At 47.5% G+C, this 22,570-nt stretch overlaps 1 protein-coding gene across 1 annotated transcript in view; it reads right to left on the minus strand.

Moving 5' to 3' along the window:
- LOC147725440 (janus kinase and microtubule-interacting protein 1-like) overlaps positions 1–22,570 on the minus strand; it is a 1,438,523-nt gene that overhangs the window by 973,859 nt on the left and 442,094 nt on the right. Inside the window, exon 3 of the mRNA XM_086964109.1 lies at positions 13,511–13,776. Coding sequence (XP_086820235.1) covers positions 13,511–13,639 — 129 coding nt within the window. The 5' untranslated portion in view covers positions 13,640–13,776. The remainder of the gene's footprint in view (positions 1–13,510; positions 13,777–22,570) is intronic.

Here is a 22,570-nt window from a genome sequence, read left to right on the forward strand (position 1 = left end):
CCAAGAAGACGACGTTCTGCGTAAGGTGTTGCAAGGTCACTTTGTGGATAGGCTCAAAAGGTGGACCCATCAGTCTGGACAGCACCAAATTCAGTTCCCAAGGAGGTGAAGGAGGCCGCACTGGAGGATATAACTTCTTATGGCCCTGAAGGAAATCCTTCAGCACTTGTAACTGAAAATGGAGGGTTGAGAAGGCGAACGCCCATAAGACGTAATGGCCGCTAGGTGCACTTCAATAGAGGAGTATTTCAAACCTGCTCTGGCTAGGTGAAGTAGATATGGTAAAACTACATCCTCCTGCTCCTTGGTGGGACTACATTTATTTTGCACATACTACATGTAGAAGCGTTTCCATTTACAAGCATAGGAGTGCCTGGTGGAAGGTCTCCTTGCCTCTTTCAATATAGACATACAGTCTGGAAATAGACCTAGATGCCATGCAGCCAAGCTCAGTGATGGAAGGTTGGGATGATGGATCCTCCCGTTCATCTTGGACAGCAGGTCCGGTCTGCACGGCAGCCTCCTGTGTGGCTTCAGTGACATATGTAGAAGGTCCGTGTACCACCACTGTCTTGGCCACTCTGGAGCAATCAGAATCATTGTGGTGTCCGAGTATGACAGTTTGGTCACCACTTTCGGGATGAGAGGCAGTAGTGGAAAGGCTTACACACATGCCCCGGACCAGTCGATCAAAAGGGCATTCACCCTCGATCCTGGTCGGTAGTATCTTGAGGCGAAGTCTTGGCATTTTTTGTTTTCGTCGTCTGCAAACAGGTCTATACTTAAATGACCCCAAGCTTGGAAAATGACATTGAGCACTTTGTCGCAGATGACCCAATCTTGCTGCTCTGCGAAGTGGCGACTGAGAGCGTCCACTTGTGAATTCTGCTCCCCCGGCAGATGAACTGCTGTGATGGATAGCTTCCTCCTCAGCAGCCAATTCCACAGGGACTGCACTTCCAACGACAGAGTCCTCGGACGAGTTTCCCCCCTGGTTGTTCAAGTAGTACATCATGGTGGTATTGTCCGTTTGTACTAGAATGGAACTCGCCTGAATCAAAGGTAGGAAGGCCTTGAGAGCCAGATGCACCGCCCTGAGCTCTAACATGTTGATATGGTACAATTGCTCCCTCGAGGACCATAGGCCATGTGTCTGAAGAGAACCCATGTGGGCTTCCCATCCTTTTAGAGAGGTGTCCGTGATCAGAGTCTGAGACGGAGGAGATTGATGGAACGGAACTCCTACCTCCAGGTTGTCTCTGTTCATCCACCATGGAATTGAAGCCTTGGCACCCACGGATAAGCAGATCTTGTCTTCCCAGCGAGAAGACCTCTGGTCACACTTGTCCTCCGATCCTGCTGAAGAGGACGCATTTTCAACCTGGCATTGGGTACCAGGAAAATGCAGGATGCCATCGATCCGAGTGCTGATGCTATCTGTCGCACCGTCGACCAGTTGCTTTTTAGAATTTTTCTGCACTTTTGTATGAGGGATGACTGTCTCTCCTCCGAAGTAAACACTCTTCCTTGTTTGGAATCTACTAGTGCTCCCAAATAGTGAATAGTGGGTTGTTCCGTTGACTTCTGGTAGTTTACGTGCAGGCCCAGCCTTTGACAGAGTCGTAGACACTGTTGGAAATGGTCTCTGACTCTCTGAGGGGTTGGACCCTTGATCAGCCAATTGTCCAGATAAGGATAGACGAAGATGCCCCTGCGCCTCAGAGCAGCTGCTACCACGGCCATACACTTGTGAACACCCGGGGAGCTGATTTTAGCCCGAAGGGCAGTACTTTGAACTGATAGTGGGATGTTCCGACGACAAATCTCAGATATTGCTGATGGTGATGACTTACCGGTATATGAAAGTAGGCATCCTGCAGATCAATCGAACACATCCAATCTCCCTCTCAAAGGTGAGGATATATTTGCTGGAGAGCCAGCATGCTAAATTTTTCTCGCTTGATGTTCTTGTTGAGTGCTCTTAGATCCAAAATGGGTGTGCACTCCGACTTTTAGCCTTTTTTCTTCACCAGAAAATATCTGGAGTACACTCCTCAACCTCTTTGTGGCTGTGGAACCTTCTCTATAGCTGATTTTTGGGGAAGGATGCCCACTTCTCTCCTCAGTATGTTGATCTGGTAATTTGATGTTGCTACCGGAGGGATTGAGGTAGGACGACGCCGGAAACGCAGAGAGTACCCATTTTGAATGATGGTCAGCACCCATTGGTCTTTTGTGATGCTTAACCACTCTTGTACATGATTCGCCACACTTGCTCCTACTGGAGCGGTGCACGGCACTGGAGGAAGCAGAGACTCATTTGTTTGCTGGGGGCTTGGTAGAGGTGGTGGACTGGCGGTTCCCTCCTCCTCCCCTGTTAGATTGATGATTTTGAAATTGCGATCTCTGCTGACCTTGTTGGCTTTGGTTCTTTTGCCAATGAGGGGTTTGAACCCTCTGTTGGAATGATGGGTGGTCAGTGTTGCGGTAGCGACGACGGAACTCTTTCTTTTTCTCAAATCCTACCGCCTTCAGGGTATCAAGTTCGATCTTCATCCGCGCCATTTCCTCATCGGTGTGAGGTCCAAACAGCAAAGATCCGGAAAATGGCAAATTGACAATTCTGGATTGTGCCTCTGGCTTCAGAGCTGTTAGGCGAAGCCATGAAGATCTCCTGGAACAAATTCTGTGGGCGTATGAATACGCTGAGAGCGTCGCTCCATCAGCCGCTGCACTTATTACTTGGTTAGCCACCTAGCTGCCGTCTTGCAGGACTTCCTCAAAGTCTTTACGGTCCTCCTTGGGTAGTTTCTCAGAGAACCGTTGCAGAAAATTCCATAGTGCTCTATCATATCTTCCCAATAGAGCTGACGCACTGGAGACTTTGAGCATAGATGAGGAGGTACCACATACTTTCCTACCCCACGAGTCCTGCGTTTTGCTCTCCTTGTCTGGGACTGTGGACGAGGAGACCACTGAATGAGTTTTTCTAGCCGCAGCCACAATCACTGAGTCCGGTTTTGGATCTGATTTTAAGAACTCGGTATCATCCACCGACGGGCGATATTTCTTAAGTATTCTTGCTGGTGCAGTTTTGAGGGTGGCTGGTGTGAGAAAAATCTCCATAACTGGTTTCAGCAGTCCCGGGACCAGAGGCAGTAATGGCCAAGAGGAGGCTCTCTGATTCAGTGTTTCAAAAATGACTGAAGAGGTACTCTCCTGAACAGGCATGGAAATGTTAAGCTTGGATGCCCCCTAGCCAAAACGTCCTGGAACGTGCTTAGGTCATCCACTGGAGATATTCTTGACGGTGGGCTATCTGTAAGAGTGGGCCAATAGTCTCTCTTTGAGGAAAATGATGAGTCTTTGCGGAAAATGATGAGAAGGTAGAAGGAGTGGGAGACCTGTGCCTTCTTCTGCCATGAGATCTTGATCTTTCTCTAGGTGTTGGTACATGGGAGCGAGATCTTGACCTCCCCCTAGGCGCTGGAGCAGGCGAACGATTACGCGCTCTTTCTCTTGGAGGTGTCCTATCTACCTCTTGCGCCAGACAAGCTAGTGGAGATCTGAGCTTGGTTCTCTTCTAGACTCTGTCACACCTGTAGGCACAGCCCAATGGTTTAGGGGTTGCAACCATCTGGGAGAAAGATGTACAGATGGGTGCCTCTGCGCCCTACCCGGGAAACGTGTAGGAGACTTCCCCACTTCCTGGCGAGCTTCTGCAGCCTGATGGAAATCCGACTGCAAACTGTGGCTGCTTGAAGAGGAGATAACCACTTCTGGAGTACTGGCTATGGACCGGTGAGATCCTGCTCTCGAATTTGATGCAGGAGACTGAGAGAGGCTTGTTGGGGCTGCACCGATGGAGACCTCTGTCTCGACGTCGCTCGTAAAGTGGATCTTTGCTTCGACGCAGATCTGGAGCCCGTGTGCCCCGGTGTTGAACGTCTGGACGGAGATCAATGTCTCGACATCGATCCTGATCTTCTATCCCCCGAGGGAGTGTTGTGCCTCAACGTCGACTGTGCCAACGGAGCTGTTCTCGTCGACGGAGACTCCTGCCTCGACGTCGAGTGATGCCTCGAAGGCGACACCTGCCTTGACGTCGATCTGGGCCTCTTCGACTTCCGGCTGTGTCTTGACGCTGAACGTCTACGCTTCGACGGAGGGCTGCGCCTCGACGTCGAACTTCGGTCCTTCAACGGAGGGCTGCGCCTCAACGTCGTGCCTCTGTCCTTCGAAGAAGGGCTACGCCTCGACGACGAACTTCGGTCCTTCGAAGGAGGGCTACGCCTCAACGTCGGACTTCGGTCCTTCGATGGAGGGCTGCACTTAGACGTCAAGCTTCGTTCCTTAAACAGAGGGGCATCGAATGTCTTGGCGTCGATGGAAGGCCCTGCTTCGATGCCTTGATGTCGACGAAAAAATGTCCGACGATCTGTCTCGACGGCGATCTGCGGTGAGACCTCAACGGAGACTTTCGTCTCGACGTCGAAGTAGATAACATCTGTCTCGGCGGCAATGACCTCAATGACGATTGTGACTGCATAGTCGACGGCGGAGGATCTTCGCGCTGTTCCAACTAGGGATTTAAAGTGATGAGTGGATTTTGAAAAAACTTTATTCAGTGGCATATGGCAGCTTATCCCGTCCTAAGATGGCCGCCACCGTTGTTGACGTCAGCACGTATATGCCAGCAGCCGATGTAAGGCCAAGGCGTGGCTACGAGGTGTGTATAGTCTCACAGCGGTATGAGCATGATGCTGGAGCTTCATACACGCCGGTGGGATTCGGCACTGGTAAGAATCTGGGCGCCCGCTAGCTACACAGGTATGTGACATGAGAGCGAGGGACAGGCTTGGTTGGCAGGCATCCTGGTGAATGTAGCGAGAATATTCGGAATGCATGAAGAGTTTGCAGGGCATTGGTTTTTGGATCTGAAAAAGATGGAGAGACAGAATTAATGGAATACAAGATACCCCAGACCACAGGACTTAAATAAATGTATACTTCAGACTGAGGGCGAGATGTTGGAGAGGTCTGATAACAGCGGTTGAAGTAATCAGCTCACCCTGTTTTTATTGATTTGTTTTATTTTTCGAAGGGGGCTAGACATTGAATAGCCGTTCCGCAGACACATGATCACATGACACAGGGTTCAGTACATTGATGGTTGCAGGTAAGCGGTAGCGTGGTAACCATCAGGTAATAACTAAATGATGTAAATGTAAATATGTGTGTAATTATATAGCGCCTTCTACCCAGAGGTCTCGTAGCGCTGTATTCATACCACTGTGGAACCCTTCCTGGCTTTCCTGTGAGATGTCCACTCCTGGGCACCCCCATGGTGAAGCCAGGCAGCCAAGCGCTGCTGGGGCCGTTGTGGAGACTTAGCAAGCTATTGCCCAGAGTCATAGAGTGGGACTCATGATTAGACTAGGCACCGAGGCGAGAATTATCAGGTCCGGGAAGATTGAGTCCAAGAGCCGCTGAGGCGGGAATTGAACCCTGGTCCCGGGCCAGACCTCTGCATCAGGGTCTGCCGCTCTAACTATTGATTCAGAAAAGGGGGTGGTGATGGACAGAGTATCTGAATTAAACAGAACACTCCTACCCAGTCAACAGATCAGGGCTTGATCCATCACCGTTTTTTAGCTCACTGCACCATCCCAGCTCAGAACCTGTCTACATGCAAATTAGTCTGTCCCTGGCCCAGTGCATCATGGGAACAGGGCAGACCAGACTACCAAGCCAATTCTTATACTGGGAAGGAAACAAGCTTCCGGGGACCGGTTTCTGGCATTACAGCCGTCTTCGGCCCGGCTTGCTTGAATCCTGATGGTGCAATGAGCAAGGGACTCACATCTGACTATACCCTTCCACGCTTATGGTGGACAAAACGATTCAGAAAAGGGGGTGGTGATGGACAGAGTATCTGAATTAAACAGAATACTCATACCCAGTCAATAGATCAGGGCTTGATCCATCACCGTTTTTTAGCTCACTGCACCATGCCAGCTCAGAACCTGGCTACATGCAAATTAGTCTGTCCCTGGCCCAGTGCATCATGGGAACAAAACAGACCAAACTACCAAGCCAATTCTTATACTGGGAAGGAAACTAGCTTCCGGGGACGGGTTTCTGGCATTACAGCCGTCTTCGGCCTGGCTTGCTTGAATCCTGATGGTGCAATGAGCAAGGGACTCACATCTGGGTATACCCTTCAACGCTTATGGTGGACAAAACGATTCAGAAAAGGGGGTGGTGATGGACAGAGTATCTGAATTAAACAGAACACTCATACCCAGTCAACATATCAGGGCTTGATCCATCACCGTTTTTTAGCTCACTGCACCATCCCAGCTCAGAACCTGGCTACATGCAAATTAGTCTGTCCCTGGCCCAGTGCATCATGGGAACAGGTGAGACCAAACTACCAAGCCAATTCTTATACTGGGAAGGAAACAAGCTTCCGGGGACCGGTTTCTGGCATTACAGCCGTCTTCGGCCAGGCTTGCTTGAATCCTGATGGTGCAATGAGCAAGGGACTCACATCTGACGATACCCTTCCACGCTTATGGTGGACAAAACGATTCAGAAAAGGGGGTGGTGATGGACAGAGTATCTGAATTAAACAGAACACTCATACCCAGTCAACAGATCAGGGCTTGATCCATCACCGTTTTTTAGCTCACTGCACCATCCCAGCTCAGAACCTGGCTACATGCAAATTAGTCTGTCCCTGGCCCAGTGCATCATCAAACAAGCTTCCGGGGACAGATTTCTGGAATTAATGCCAGAAACCGGTCCCCGGAAGCTTGTTTCCTTCCCAGTATAAGAATTGGCTTGGTAGTTTGGTTTGCCCTGTTCCCATCATGCACTGGGACATGAACAGACTAATTTGCATGTAGCCAGGTTCTGAGCTGGGATGGTGCAGTGAGCTAAAAAACGGTGATGCATCAAGCCCTGATCTTTGGACTGGGTAAGAGTGGTCTGCTTAATTCAGACACTCTGTTCATCACCACCCCCTTTTCTGTATCGTTTTTGGCCACTATAGGTGTGGCAGGGTATACTCAGACATGAGTCCCTTGCTCACTGCACCATCAGGATTCAAGCAAGCCGGGCCGACGACGGCTGAAATGCCAGAAACCGGTCCCCGGAAGCTTGTTTCCTTCCAAGTATAAGAATTGGCTTGGTAGTTTGGTTTGCCCTGTTCCCATCATGCACTGGGACAGGAACAGACTAATTTGCATGTAGCCAGGTTCTGAGCTGGGATGGTGCAGTGAGCTAAAAACGGTGATGGATCAAGCCCTGATCTTTGGATTGGGTAAGAGTGGTCTGCTTAATTCAGACACTCTGTTCATCACCACCCCCTTTTCTGTATCGTTTTTGGCCACTATAGGTGTGGCAGGGTATACTCAGACATGAGTCCCTTGCTCACTGCACCATCAGGATTCAAGCAAGCCGGGCGGACGACGGCTGAAATGCCAGACACCGGTCCCCGGAAGCTTGTTTCCTTCCCAGTATAAGAATTGGCTTGGTAGTTTGGTTTGCCCTGTTCCCATCATGCACTGGGACAGGAACAGACTAATTTGCATGTAGCCAGGTTCTGAGCTGGGATGGTGCAGTGAGCTAAAAAACGGTGGTGGATCAAGCCCTGATCTTTGGACTGGGTAAGAGTGGTCTGCTTAATTCAGACACTCTGTTCATCACCACCCCCTTTTCTGTATCGCTCTAACTATTGAGCCACGCTTCTCAAATATGTGTTAAAATCATAATGCATTGTGTGTATTTTTCAGGATAAGTGCAATTAAGGTGAGGCCCTTCTTTGTTGATATTGGTTTGAGTGGGGGCCGGCCTGACCTTGTTCCCCCTGTGACTCCTATTGTATGGCTGTTCCAACGCCGACAGGGACTTGGCCTTGGACGAAGACCGGCGCTCCTGCGCTCGGTCCCTCCATGACGATCCCGCCGCCGGAGCCTTCGACGTCGAGCCCGACGCCGAAGGTGAACATACCAGGACCTTGCTCCTCGACGTCGAATGCGCCCTTTTCTTCGACTTCACAGGAGACCTACCTCTTTCTGAGAGGCCATAAATCCTGATTCTCTCCCTGTCTTTGAGAGTTCTTTTAGACAGCTTCCTGCAGTGTGGAAATGAGGAAGGAGAGTTGGAATCAGGCAGACACAGGATACACATTTCATGTGTGTCTGTCTTGGCCTTCTTCTTGCCACAGGCAGGGCAAGGATCGAATAAAGAATGCATTTTGACAGAAAAAGTTTGCTTCTGTCACAAAAAAATGGGTTATCCTGCACTCAAATGCCAAAAGACGTAGAGTAAAGCAAAGAAAACTCAGAAAAAAGGAGAATTTTTGACTGAAAAGCCAAAAAAGTAGAGAGCTCTGAATCTAGGGTCCTGACAGAAGGAGCCGGAAAGAGCAACTAACCCAACTGTCACCCCTGAGGCATGATGGGAAGCTAGGGGTCATGGCTGCCTTAAAGGCACGGTGCCAGTTTTTGTTGAAAATGCTTTCATTTTCCATGCTATTGGTTTGCAATGCAACCTGTAGGCTAACAATGTCTTCTATGTGTAATTTTTGCCTGTTTTGAGTGTTTTACTCATTAAAAGACAGAGTTTAAGTGCTCATTTGTCTTTTATAGATTGGCAAATGCAACTGTTTTATATATGCAACTACATTGTTTAGCCTCCATTGGGGGCTGCATTGATATGGTAAAAAATGATATATGTGTGTATATATATATATATATATATATATATATATATATATATATATTCACTGAAAAAACCATAGGTTTCACGCCAGTTATAGTTAGCTGGAAATTTTACTGACATAAAACCATTGAAATTCCCACGTTATAGTTAGTTGGACTCACTATAACTTGCGCGCCTGCAATGCACTGCTGATGACGTCACGTATTACATCACTCATGACATGGTCAGTGACCTAATAAAATGCCCATGTAAATTAGCGGCCCTTTCCAAGGGTTTTGGCATTTACGATACTTACACGCTCCCCCTTATATTAGTTCAAGCACCCTGCTGCATTAATTGTTGGACGTACACTAACGGCCTGGACCTTTTATTAGTTCAAGCACCTTGCTGCATTAATTGTTGGACGTTCACTAACGGCTTAGACCTTTCACTATTTTGACAGAATTCACCCAGGGCATGCTATAGGCACTTTGAACACAACTTGTTCATGGCATAGATTTCGAGCGTGGCATGGCTTGCTCTACACTGCGCCGTGTATGGTTGGCACAGGTTGGTTGACACCTGCTCACCTGAATGACCAATTAGCACCTTAAAACTTGGCATGAGTTTGCGTTGAAAAGTCCTGTGAGTAACACAGTTGGTTAATGAAATGTTATATGTCCCCTTCCTTCCTGTCAATACAGGCTTTTTTCATTCAGGCAAGCAATGAATGTCCTGATGATGATCCTCTAATACTAATAGGATCGAAACGCCGTCGACATGATATGTGGTTTAAACAATAGTGTACTATTATGTGCCTAAAACCGTATGTTTTCCACATATGTGAAGCAAATCCACTTTAAATTTCCTTTTTGCTCCTATTTTTTATATGCCTGAAATACCCCAGGTATTTGTACTGTTTGATTGTATGTGTAGCATTGTGGATGCAGGATTGTGTCCCACTGTTTAATTGTTGGTTCGTCTGATTTAATATATTCAAACATTGAATAAATTTCAAAGTCCGGCTGGACTTTTTTTTCATTATAGTGCTTATTGTGGCCTATAATTATTGATACGTTGATCTTTCCTGTGTCCGTCACTACCGTCAGGTCTGGCTGAGGAAAGGAGTGGGGTCTGCCGCTGATCCAATAGCAGTTCGTCAGCCACCACTGCAGGTCTTTTGCTGTGCCTTCTGAGTTCTGGACCATGTTGCAGAGATTCCCCTGATGCTGCGCCCACTGCCCAGCGGGCAGGCATCACATACAGTCTCAGAGTCAGTCTCCTAGAAATCTATGACAAAGGCTGAAATATCGGTATCCTGATTATCCTGGACTCCCCGCTTGGGAGGATATGCCCAAAACTGCACGCTGTGCAGAGCAGCTGTGATGAAAGGGAACATCTGAGAAGGGGTCTGGTGTGACTTTGATATGTTGATCGTGAACCCCAGCGAAAGCAGGAAGTCCTCCATAGTCTGGAGGTGGGAGACAAACGTCTGGCCCAAGCTCGCCTACAACAGCCAGTTGTCAAGATAGGGGAAGACTGGCACTCTGATCTCCGCAGTTGAGCTGCAACCACCAACATCACCTTGCTGAACACCTATGGGGCACTGGTAGGCCAAATGGGAGCACAGTGAATTGAAAATGCTCATAGCCAACCATGAACCGCAGGTAACGTCTGTGGGCAGAAAGGACGGGAGAGTGGAAGTATGCGTCCTGCAACTCCAATGCTACCATCCGTCACCCAGGTCCAGGGCAGACAGGACTTGAGCGAGAATTATTCTTTTGAATTTCAACTTTTTTCACGAAGAAATTGAGAGTACGCAGGTCTAGGATAGGATGAAGGCCTGCGTCCTTCTTTTGCACCAGGAAGTAGCAGGAATAAAAACCACAACCTACTTCTGATGCCGGCACCCTCTCTATGGCTCCCTTGGCTAAGAGAGCCATCACTTCCTGGTGGAGTAAGGATAGTTGGTCCTCTGTCAGCCTGTTTCAAGTGGAAGGCATGGCTGGAGGAGTGGTCACAAAGGTACAAAGTAACCCCTTTGGACAATCTGGAGATCCCAAAGGTCGGATGTTGTCAACCTCAAGTGTTGCAGGTGATGAAGTATTCTGACTCTCACTGGATGCCCATGATGGTTGGAGGGCAAACTAAAGAGGCTTTGAGGCTGCGATTGCCCGGGAAGGGGATGAGGTGGACAAGCCTGACCTCTGGCTACATGAAACATGAAGTCAGTGGGTACTGTGTCCTCGGCCACGCAAGCGCTCGGATACCTGCAGGCTGTGGTGGCTGGGCGGGCTTGGCCACAGCTTAGGTTCCATGGCCACAAAAGAAGTAAAAAGCAGACTGTGTTTGGCGAGGGTCCATGGAACAGCCCGACGACCTACTGTAGCTCTGCTGTCCTAAAGGGTTCCAGCACTGAGTCCGCCTTGTTTCTCTAAAGAGACGGAACAATGAAGGGCATGTCCATGAGCAAAGTCTGGATATCCCCTGGAAAGCCAGTAGTTTTTCCATGAGGCGGAGTGGCGCCAAGGGCCACTGACGACGAAACCACTCTCCCTAGCGAGTTGGTCGCATCCTGCCTACAGAGTATGGCAAACTTAGCTGCATCCCTCTCATCAGCATTAGCTTGGAAGAGTATGGCTCGAGCCGCCTCAGAGACCATAAGCAGCTCCTGCGCAATTAAGTCCCAGAGTGAATGGGTGTATTGGCCAAAAGGCGTACGGTGTCCACCGAATACAGTGCTAGACTGGCGGAAGAAAACTTTTTTTCCCAGGGTATTCAGGCGGTGGAGTGGTAGGGAATGGGCCAGGATTTAATTTGGAAGTGGAGACTTGGACCACCAAGCTCCCAGGGATAAAGTGCTGGTTGAGGAAGTTGGGGTCACCTAGGGCAGGGTGATTGCGGCAGACAATTTTGCTACTCACAGGAGCTACAGTGCAGGATTTGGATCAGGCTGTGAGTCCGAGAGGACTTCATTAAACAGGAGAAGCCATTCAAATGGGTTCACTCCTGGCTGAAGCACTCCTATCAAGACGTTCATCTTGACTGCACAGAGGGCAGCTGAAGGCCCAGGACTTCAGCCGCCCTCCTCACCACCATAGCAAATTAGGCCCCCTCCTCCATAGCCACGGTTGGAGGAGAGACCAAGCCAGTATCTGGGGGAGGTGTACAGTCCACTGGCAGCCACCTGATCCTCACACCTGGTGTCTTCAATAACATCTAGGGACTGGTATTCATCAGGGTCCAATCATTCCCAAGTCCTTACCCATAGGGACAGGGCACAGGCTCCAGACTGGAAGGAATGCCTCCAGTCGACGCCAGAGTCAGTGTCGAAAGACACCCTTCCAGCTCTTTGTCAGAGTCGGGGATGAGAATGGGACCGGCAATAGCGTAGGCAGAGACGCTCATAATGGAGCAGGCGCTAGGGTAAGTTGAGGTGGCTTGAACAGCGTTGGTCCAGATCCGTCTTTGGATCCAAGGGGCCCGACTGGAAAATCCGTAGAGGCCCCTCCAATACTCGTGGGGCCCATGGGCACACCAGCAGGGACGGGCCGCCCAAACACGAGGTGCATGGCCTAAAAAAATTCACGGAATTGGGACGGTTGCTCCGGCTCCTGGAAACTCTGCGATGTGTGGAGACAGCTCTTGGGCAGGCTCAATCGAAGAGCAAAGCCTCAAATTGCCGGATGACTTCAACAGACGGGGCAAACTCGTAGATCTCTTTGACTTCTTGTTCTTCTTATGCTTGTGGGACTTACCCGAATGTCGAGACAACTTCAACTGTGATGACGAGCACTCGGAATGGCTCCGCGACCTTCCTTTGAATCAGGATCAAGACCGTTGCAGTGTCGCGCATTGAGCATCAAGGACCTTGAGGGATCACTCCCTCAAGGCCCTAGGGTGCATGGCGTGACACTTAACGCAGGTCTTGGTGTTGTGGTCATGCGGGAGACACCAAAGGCTGTAGAGCTGTGGATCAGTCTCCTATATTTCCTGGTGAGAGGCCCCAAAGGGCTTAAAGCCAGCCTTCTTTGCGAACATCCTTGCCACAACAGGGGACATGTCTCCACAATCTTTGACAAAAGTGATGAAAAAAGGTCAGTCAAAAAGTACTGGGGTAGATCTTCTCTGTATCTGCGTTAACTGGCACAGAAAGAAAAGAACTGATGTCAGCCACCCGGAGCCGAATTACGCTACTTATCAGCATGCAGGAGTACCACTCACAAAATAATTCGGGATCCAGTCTGAAGCCTGGGGAATATTCTAAAGTGAGGAATCTGCTGCTAGAAGTCTCTATCAGATCAAGTGCATTTATGGTGACCGCAACGGTAATTAAACCTACACTGATTTCTTAGGCCCTCATTACAAGGGTTCTTGATATACTGATGCTGTATTCCCATACCTGGAATAATCTATAACACAGATAAAAGGAATACTGGGTATTCCAACTTGCTGCTTAGGGGTGACCCCCAGAAATGTGGAATTAGCTCCGGCAAGTTACTTCTGCTGATTCCTGTTGTAATTCCCATTTTTCTGCTGTTCCCCACCTGGAAATGTCATCAGCTTTTAGCAGAAGAAGTGGAAAGTGGTTGAGGGTGTGAAGTGCTATGTTACTGCATATCCTTTCATTACAAATATCATTTACAGGTAGAATTGGAATTACATGTAACCTGAATGTTATCATTAGTGAAGTATAAAATACATTTATAAATAATTAATGCTACATAAAAGGCAAGGTGGTGTTAATTTGACAATCAAATTGAGGCGATGAATCATTTCAATGTACAATAATTATACACACCTTATTTTTCTCTTGCTGGGTTTCAATTTGGATATGTGTCAGTTTAGTCCGGAGTTCTTCATTGGCAGTCTGAAAAGCATCCACCTCCACCTCTGACTTATCAGCCTTGTTGCGAGTTTTCTTGGACATCTTTCCACCAATGTGTATTCTTGCTCCACAGTGAGCCAGAAATCAAGTAGTCCTTACTGACATTACCAGATCACCTATCCTTGATCTCATCACTGTCCAGCGTGCAACACTTCGCCATAACGTTTTGCGGGTGTACCCTGACGAAAGAAAGATAACATTAGTTAATGTTAGCGGTACTTATGCTTGAAGTCTTACATCTGTTTGTAAAAGGGATGGGATGACCTTTCGTGTACAGTGTATAGATGCCTGAAACAAGCCTCTCCGAAACTTCATACAGCAACAAAATGTGCATCTGCTGAAACATGCCCCGGCACCTAGCACCTAAAGATTGGAGCAGTAGGTGGCAAGGGCTCAGTTGCTCTTGCTGCCTCAGACTGAACGAAAGACTCGAACTAAAAGATTTGACAAAAACGTGCGCCCAGCAGGCAGACATAACTTCACAAAGCAGGTGCCTTAACATAGTTATTTAAATCAATCAATCAATCAGTGACACTTATAAAGCGCGCTACATACCCGTAGGGTCTCAATGGCTGTATACAATGCACCAAACATAGTTTTACAGTAGTTAAAAATATTGTTTACGAGCTCCCAACAGTATTTCTTTGTGTTAATATTATGCAGATTAAAAAAATATATAATTTCACATATTTTAATCACAACAATGATCAGGTCACACATGGGGCCACAGAAGCATTGAATTCCCTCAAGAAGAAAACAAGTTACTTACCTGTAACTTTAGTTCTCCAGTATTGGAAACTTTCATAGATTCTTAGCTTGAATCACTCCCTGTGGTCGAGATGGGAGTTCCCGGTATACATACAAATAGCAATGCAAAGCCATTACAAACCAGAAACCAGGCCTAGGCCCATTTCAGTTTTGTAACATATACACCTCTTTTTGTAAAAGAGTCCAAATAAAATAAACAACCAATCAGAATAGCCTCACCCTCTAGAACCCTCCTGAAAAAACCTCACACCTTCAGATTTTCATAGCCGTAGTGCCACAGAGTAACCATAGAGATGCAGAAGGTCGAGCTCTCCCAGGGGGAGGAGGGTGGGTTGCATGTGAATCTATGAAAGGTTCCAATACTGGGGAACTAAAGTTACAGGTAAGTAACTTGTTTTCTTACTCCAGTATTGGAACTTGTATAGATTCACATGCTTGAATCAGAGTAGCGAGCAGTCATGAGCACATTTTTTGCTTCTTGTTATCCTGTACAATCATTAACAGTGTACCAATAAGAGTAGAGAAAGGAAAATTAAAAAACATTCCATTAAATCGGATTTCTCTCCTTTTTTTTTTTTACTTGAAGACTATAAGAAATCTTAAGACACCACAATTAAAGAAGCAGTAGGGCAAACAAAGACATCCTCAAAGTTCATATGCAAATAACATACCTAAGTATGCCTACACAAATAATCAAAATCCATAAATTCTATCAAAGAATGTGCGAGGAACTTATGAAGGAAAAGGAAGGAGGGAAGAGAGGGAAAGCTCACTGCTTACTGAAACAGGTTCCTCAATACTGCTTGGCCCACTGCAGAGTTGCTGCGTGTCGAAGAATCCAAGCAGTAATGTCTGGTGAAAGTATGGATACTCTTACAAGTCGCTGCTCTGCACCCTTGATAAAGCTCGAAGGTCGAGCGAAACATGTTAGGACTGCCGGGTGAGAGAGAGCACTTACAATAAATTTTGGGCAATATGTAACGGCGTCGTTCTGCCGTAAAGCTACGCACCTCCTGCAAAGAGCGCCATGCCTGCCCGAAGGGAACCGTAGGTGGAGTCACGGAAACGTTAAGGGCAGTGCGGTGAACGCCAAAGACCGACTTTGGTAATGGACCACAGGGAGCTTTGAAAATGGGCTCACAGTGGCACAACGGACCTTTTGTGTAAAAATTGGAATCTGAAAAACATTACCTTTCAGCCTGGGAACCACTATAGACTACAAAGACCAGGAGTCTTAGCAGCCATTGGGGACGTGTTAAAACGGAAAAATTATGGGAGTATGGTTTCCATCAGCTGAAAGGACAAGGACTCACGGCGCACCTTTGATAAAGCTCGAAGGTCGAGCGAAACATGTTAGGACTGCCGGGTGAGAGAGAGCACTTACAATAAAAACTACAAAGGCTCCGCTGTTGGTGTGCGGCTTACTTTCTTTCGCTGAGGAACATGTTGGGCAATATGTAACGGCGTGGTTCTGCCGTAAAGCTACGCACCACCTGCAAAGAGCGCCATGCCTGCCCGAAGGGAACCGTAGGTGGAGTCACGGAAAAGTTAAGGGCAGTGCGGTGAACGCCAAAGACCGACTTTGGTAATGGACCACAGGGAGCTTTGAAAATGGGCTCACAGTGGCACAACGGACCTTTTGTGTAAAAATTGGAATCTGAAAAACATTACCATTCAGCCTGGGAACCACTATGGACTACAAAGACCAGGAGTCTTAGCAGCCATTGGGGGCGTGTTAAAACGGAAAAATTATGGGAGTATGGTTTCCATCAGCTGAAAGGACAAGGACTCACGGCGCACCTTTGATAAAGCTCGAAGGTCGAGCGAAACATGTTAGGACTGCCGGGTGAGGGAGAGCACTTACAATAAAAATACAAAGGCTCCGCTGTTGGTGTGCGGCTTACTTTCTTTCGCTGAGGAAGATGTTGGGCAATATGTAACGGCGTGGTTCTGCCGTAAAGCTACGCACCTCCTGCAAAGAGCGCCATGCCTGCCCGAAGGGAACCGTAGGTGGAGTCACGGAAACGTTAAGGGCAGTGCGGTGAACGCCAAAGACCGACTTTGGTAATGGACCACAGGGAGCTTTGAAAATGGGCTCACAGTGGCACAACGGACCTTTTGTGTAAAAATTGAAATCTGAAAAACATTACCTTTCAGCCTGGGAACCACTATAGACTACAAAGACCAGGAGTCTTAGCAGCCATTGGGGGCGTGTTAAAACAGAAAAATTATGGGAGTATGGTTTCCATCAGCTGAAAGGACAAGGACTCACGGCGCACCTTTGATAAAGCTCGAAGGTCGAGCGAAACATGTTAGGACTGCCGGGTGAGAGAGAGCACTTACAATAAAAATACAAAGGCTCCGCTGTTGGTGTGCGGCTTACTTTCTTTCGCTGAGGAAGATGTTGGGCAATATGTACCGGCGTGGTTCTGCCGTAAAGCTACGCACCTCCTGCAAAGAGCGCCATGCCTGCCCGAAGGGAACCGTAGGTGGAGTTACGGAAACGTTAGGGGCAGTGCGGTGAACGCCAAAGACCGACTTTGGTAATAGACAACGGGGAGCTTTGAAAATGGGCTCACAGTGGCACAACGGACCTTTTGTGTAAAAATTGGAATCTGAAAAACATTACCTTTCAGCCTGGGAACCACTATAGACTACAAAGACCAGGAGTCTTAGCAGCCATTGGGGGCTTGTTAAAACGGAAAAATTATGGGAGTATGGTTTCCATCAGCTGAAAGGACAAGGACTCACGGCGCACCTTTGATAAAGCTCGAAGGTCGAGCGAAACATGTTAGGACTGCCGGGTGAGAGAGAGCACTTACAATAAAAATACAAAGGCTCCGCTGTTGGTGTGCGGCTTACTTTCTTTCGCTGAGGAAGATGTTGGGCAATATGTAACGGCGTGGTTCTGCCGTAAAGCTACACACCTCCTGCAAAGAGCGCCATGCCTGCCCGAAGGGAACCGTAGGTGGAGTCACGGAAACGTTAAGGGCAGTGCGGTGAACGCCAAAGACCGACTTTGGTAATGGACCACAGGGAGCTTTGAAAATGGGCTCACAGTGGCACAACGGACCTTTTGTGTAAAAATTGAAATCTGAAAAACATTACCTTTCAGACTGGGAACCACTATAGACTACAAAGACCAGGAGTCTTAGCAGCCATTGGGGGCGTGTTAAAACAGAAAAATTATGGGAGCATGGTTTCCATCAGCTGAAAGGACAAGGACTCACGGCGCACCTTTGATAAAGCTCGAAGGTCGAGCGAAACATGTTAGGACTGCCGGGTGAGAGAGAGCACTTACAATAAAAATACAAAGGCTCCGCTGTTGGTGTGCGGCTTACTTTCTTTCGCTGAGGAAGATGTTGGGCAATATGTAACGGCGTGGTTCTGCCATAAAGCTACGCACCTCCTGCAAAGAGCGCCATGCCTGCCCGAAGGGAACCATAGGTGGAGTCACGGAAACGTTAAGGGCAGTGCGGTGAACGCCAAAGACCGACTTTGGTAATGGACCACAGGGAGCTTTGAAAATGGGCTCACAGTGGCACAACGGACCTTTTGTGTAAAAATTGGAATCTGAAAAACATTACCTTTCAGCTTGGGAACCACTATAGACTACAAAGACCAGGAGTCTTAGCAGCCATTGGGGGCGTGTTAAAACGGAAAAATTATGGGAGTATGGTTTCCATCAGCTGAAAGGACAAGGACTCACGGAGCACCTTTGATAAAGCTCGAAGGTCGAGCGAAACATGTTAGGACTGCCGGGAGAGAGAGAGCACTTACAATAAAAATACAAAGGCTCCGCTGTTGGTGTGCGGCTTACTTTCTTTCGCTGAGGAAGATGTTGGGCAATATATATATATATATATATATATCCTTTTGAAACGGCGTTCCTTAGCGAGCACTCGGGCGTCGTTAAACAAAACCACAGTCCACGTGCCAGTCCACAAAAGTTGAATTTATTACTTCATAAATCAACGTGACGCGTTTCGCACTCCACAGAGCGCTTGATCACACAAGTTGCTGTCACCATAACAAACTATTTAAGTTTACTCGGTCATCAACATAGAAAGCAGACTGAGTATTTTTTGGTGCCGCCATGTTGGAACAGTTGAATTGTATATGCATGTGAAACTTTACATTTTCGTACTAATGTGCTTGCTATTTAGTTCATTCTTTATTTATCTCACTTGGACTTATATTGTTGTCATTAACGTAGACTTAAATGTAAATTCGTATTTTTATGTACTTTTCAATTCCTTTAACCGCATGCGTGCGGGCGGAATTCCGCTCGTACGCTGAGTTTTTTAAAACCGCATATTACGTGACGAGCTGGGCTCATCATCAGCGTGCGAGCGGGCTACGCCATGACGAGCCCAGCTCGTCATCAGCGTAGAAGGGGTTAAACTTGAATCATTAGAGTTATACCAGACTTTACCATCGAGCTATAGGGATAAAAACCATGCGATTTAGATGTTCTGACGGGTTGTATGCGAGTCAGAAACCGCACCCTTGAGTCCCATATGACGTATTAAAAGGGGGCGTGTGTACGCGGAGGTTACCATGGTACCCGTTGGGCATCATAATTGCGTGGTGTGTGAAGCTTTTCACATTCATTCCGCTTTATCGTATCATTTGTACGGGCACTGCATTCACTAAGCATTAGACACAGGAACTGCGAGCATTCAATATTCACTTGAATCACATGTTCAGTTTACCATTCCTAGATGTCTGCCAACAATCGGCTGGGCTCCCGAGTCCGTTGTTTGTGTCCATGACCTGGCTTGTAACTTGATTAAGAGTGTTTGCATGCATTTTTTCACTTACGCGATCAAGGCTTTTCGTATGCCGAAACACGTAGTAGGTGTTAATAAACACCATTGAACTCTGCATTTGGCGTGATGTGTTTTGGTCTCTGAGAGCGTGGCGACTTTGGAACTGTTTGGCTATTGAATTACCGGCGTGCTCGGCCGGTGTGCGCGCCACCTCCCACGGGGCCACTTGCAACCTAGCGGAGCAACTTTGAAGAGGATATATATATATATATATATATACACATGTGTGTGTGTGTGTGTGTGTGTATGTGTTGGATAGCGGAAAGGTAAAAATTACTATTTTCACTCCAGTGAGTGCAGCAGTAGGGAAAGTGTAGTATAGCGGAGGGGTAGATATTACTATTCCCTCAAAAAACACAAGCTAGAGATATACGATCTGATATTCGAGGACAATCTTGATGTGCTCCTCTTAACGGAGACATGGTTAGATGAGGCCTCTACCCCTGAAACCCTTGAAGCCGTCCCCGTAGGATATTGCCTGCTCCGAATTGATAGAGAAAGGCAAATAGGGGGGATTGGCAATGATTTATAGAAGTGAGCTACACTGCACCTTAGAAAAGACCACATTGCCCAATTGTGACGGTGGTTTTTTCACGATAACAGCTAACCCCAAAAACATTATTAATGGACTCCTCTTATACCGGCCTCCTGGCAAGGCTTCACAGTTCTGCAATCTTTTAACAGAGCTGATAACTATGTATACACTGGGGTATAAGAAATTTCTTGTATTAGGAGATTTGAATCTGCACTTCGAAAACCCCGATTGTAAGGTGGCACAGGATGTAATAGATGCAATGAAGTCTCGGTCACTTAAACTTCAATCTACGGCCCCGTCTCATCAATGTGGACACCTCCTAGATCCCATTTTTGCCAACTGGGAAGGAATTAAAACTGCCACGCCATTGCAAATTGTCTGGTCAGATCATTTCGCCATCCCGTTTGAAGTGAAAGTGGGTCCTCAGGACGACAGTGGGATTAAAACTAAGCCTGTGAAACATAGAAACTGGAAGAAGTTTACGCCAGAAAATTTTAAATCTGCCTTACTTAAAGATCCTCCGCCCCCCAGCGACACCCTGCTTAAGACTCTGGATCATTATGAGAACTGGGTGTCTAGGGCTCTTGATACAGTAGCTCCCTGGTCATCCAAACCTCCCGTTAGGAAAAAATAAAAGTGCCCCCTGGTTTTCTAAGGAACTTAGGGAAGCCAAAGCCAAGTGTAAAAACACTGAACGTCACTGGAGGAAAAATTATAATCCAGAGGATAAGGTCCACTATAAGAGGGAACTAAAAATCTACCATAAACTAGTCAGAGCAGCCAAAGGCGCTCATTTCAATGGACGCATTGAATCGGCTAAAAATCCAACTAAAGAACTCTTTCTGATCTACAAGGAGCTCACCACTCCAACTAGGCTTGAGGCTCAGGATATCTACACCAATGAAATATGTGAAGATATCGCAGATTTTTTCATTAAAAAAGTGGATTCTATACATGCCACCTTCACAGGCGGCACGCCGACCAGTGACTCCGCTGTGAGAAGTGTTGGTGCTATAAAAGCCTCTCTGACTCACTTTACTGTTCCGGAGAGGACAGACTTGCTCAGTATCGTTAATGGCATTCAGTCTGGCTCCCCCCTTGATGTCATTGCCCCCTATCGCTGTAAGGTAGTCATCGGCTGTATGATTGAGCAATTGGAACACTTGATTACCCTATCCTTTCAGGAATGCCATGTGCCTGATGCATGGAAAATGGCACAAGTAATACCTCTGAAAAAAAGCCAATATACCCATTTCCCAGCTACAAAACCTCCGTCCCATCTCTCTCCTTCCCTTCTGTGGGAAGGTTGTGGAGGAGATAGTAAATAGCCAACTTATGAAGTTTGTGGAGGAGAACTCGCTTCTCCACTCTACGCAGTCAGGGTTCAGAGCAGGCCACTCTACTGAGTCGGCGGCTCTATTCTCCACAGAATGTTTGAGACAACTTGCAGATGAGGGGCAGACAGCAGCATTGGTATTATTAGATCTGAGTGCAGCTTTTGATACCGTGCTGCACTCAACGTTGCTGTCTCGCCTCTCAGACCTGGGAGTAGATGGGCCAGCTCTGAAATGGATAGTATCCTTCTTAGAAAACAGAAGTTTCCAGGTACACTGCCCTCCTCACAAATCATCCATCCACAAATTGAGATATGGGGTCCCACAGGGCTCAAGTTTGAGCCCCACGCTCTTTAATCTTTATATGGAGCCGCTAGCCCATATTGTGGAAGCCTTCGGTGTGGATATCGTCACATATGCTGACGATACCCAACTGATAATTAAACTCACCCACAATCAGCCAGAGGATGCCATCAATTTTTCCAACTGCTTGCGCACTGTGGCAGGGTGGATGCATAACAATTGCCTACGCCTCAATGGCGAGAAAACAGAAGTGTTGATAGTTGGCAAATCCCCCTCTGCCTGGTCGCAAGCTTGGTGGCCATCAGAACTGGGCGCTTTTCCCCACCCTGCTAACTCGGTTAAAAACTTAGGAATATGGCTAGATGCGGAGCTTTCCTTTAAGCAACAAATCAGTAAAATCACGGGTAAATGTTTTGGTATTTTAAAAACTCTCCGCAAAGTCTTAGATCTTCTCCCCATCAGCGCCAGGAAGACACTCATACATGCTCTGGTTACTCCGCACTTGGATTACGGCAATGCCCTTCTTTTAGGACTAAGCCGAAAATGTCTACATCAATTACAGTGTGTCCAAAATGCTGCGGCCCGCATGGTACTGAATCTCCCTCGCAGGGCCTCCGGTAAAACAGCACTACGAAAACTTCATTGGCTCCCTATTGAGGACCGCGTTAAGTTTAAAGCTCTCTGCTTTGCTCATCGCATTGCCCAGGGAAAAGGGCCGAGTTATTTACGCAACCTGCTGACCATCCACCGCCCCACCAGGAACCTTAGATCCGCTGGAGCAATGCTGTTTCAGCTCCCTCGCGTACGTAAGACCAGGATGGGAGGTAGCTCCTTTCGCTTTCTGGCAAGTAAGCATTGGAACAATCTCCCGTTAGATTTACGCATGGAGCCCTCAGAAACAAGATTCAGACTCAAACTTAAAACCTACCTTTTTCCAAAGTAATAATGGTTTCGTAGTCCTGGACCCTCGGGCCCCCAACCTCGGCCTCTTCGGGATACTGTAGCATTTCTTAGCGCGGGGACACACTGTCTTAAGTGTAACCAGGCGCTTTATAAGTGTTTTTATTATTATTATTATTATTCCCACTCCAGTGAGTGTAACAATAGGGAAAGTGTTGGATAGCTGAGGGGTAAAAGTTACTATTAACACTACAGTGAGTGCAACAGTAGGGAAAGTGTTGGATATCAGAGGGGTAAACAT

This window comes from Lissotriton vulgaris, chromosome 3_2 (genome assembly GCF_964263255.1).
Source record: "Lissotriton vulgaris chromosome 3_2, aLisVul1.2, whole genome shotgun sequence".
NCBI classification, from domain to species: domain Eukaryota; kingdom Metazoa; phylum Chordata; class Amphibia; order Caudata; family Salamandridae; genus Lissotriton; species Lissotriton vulgaris.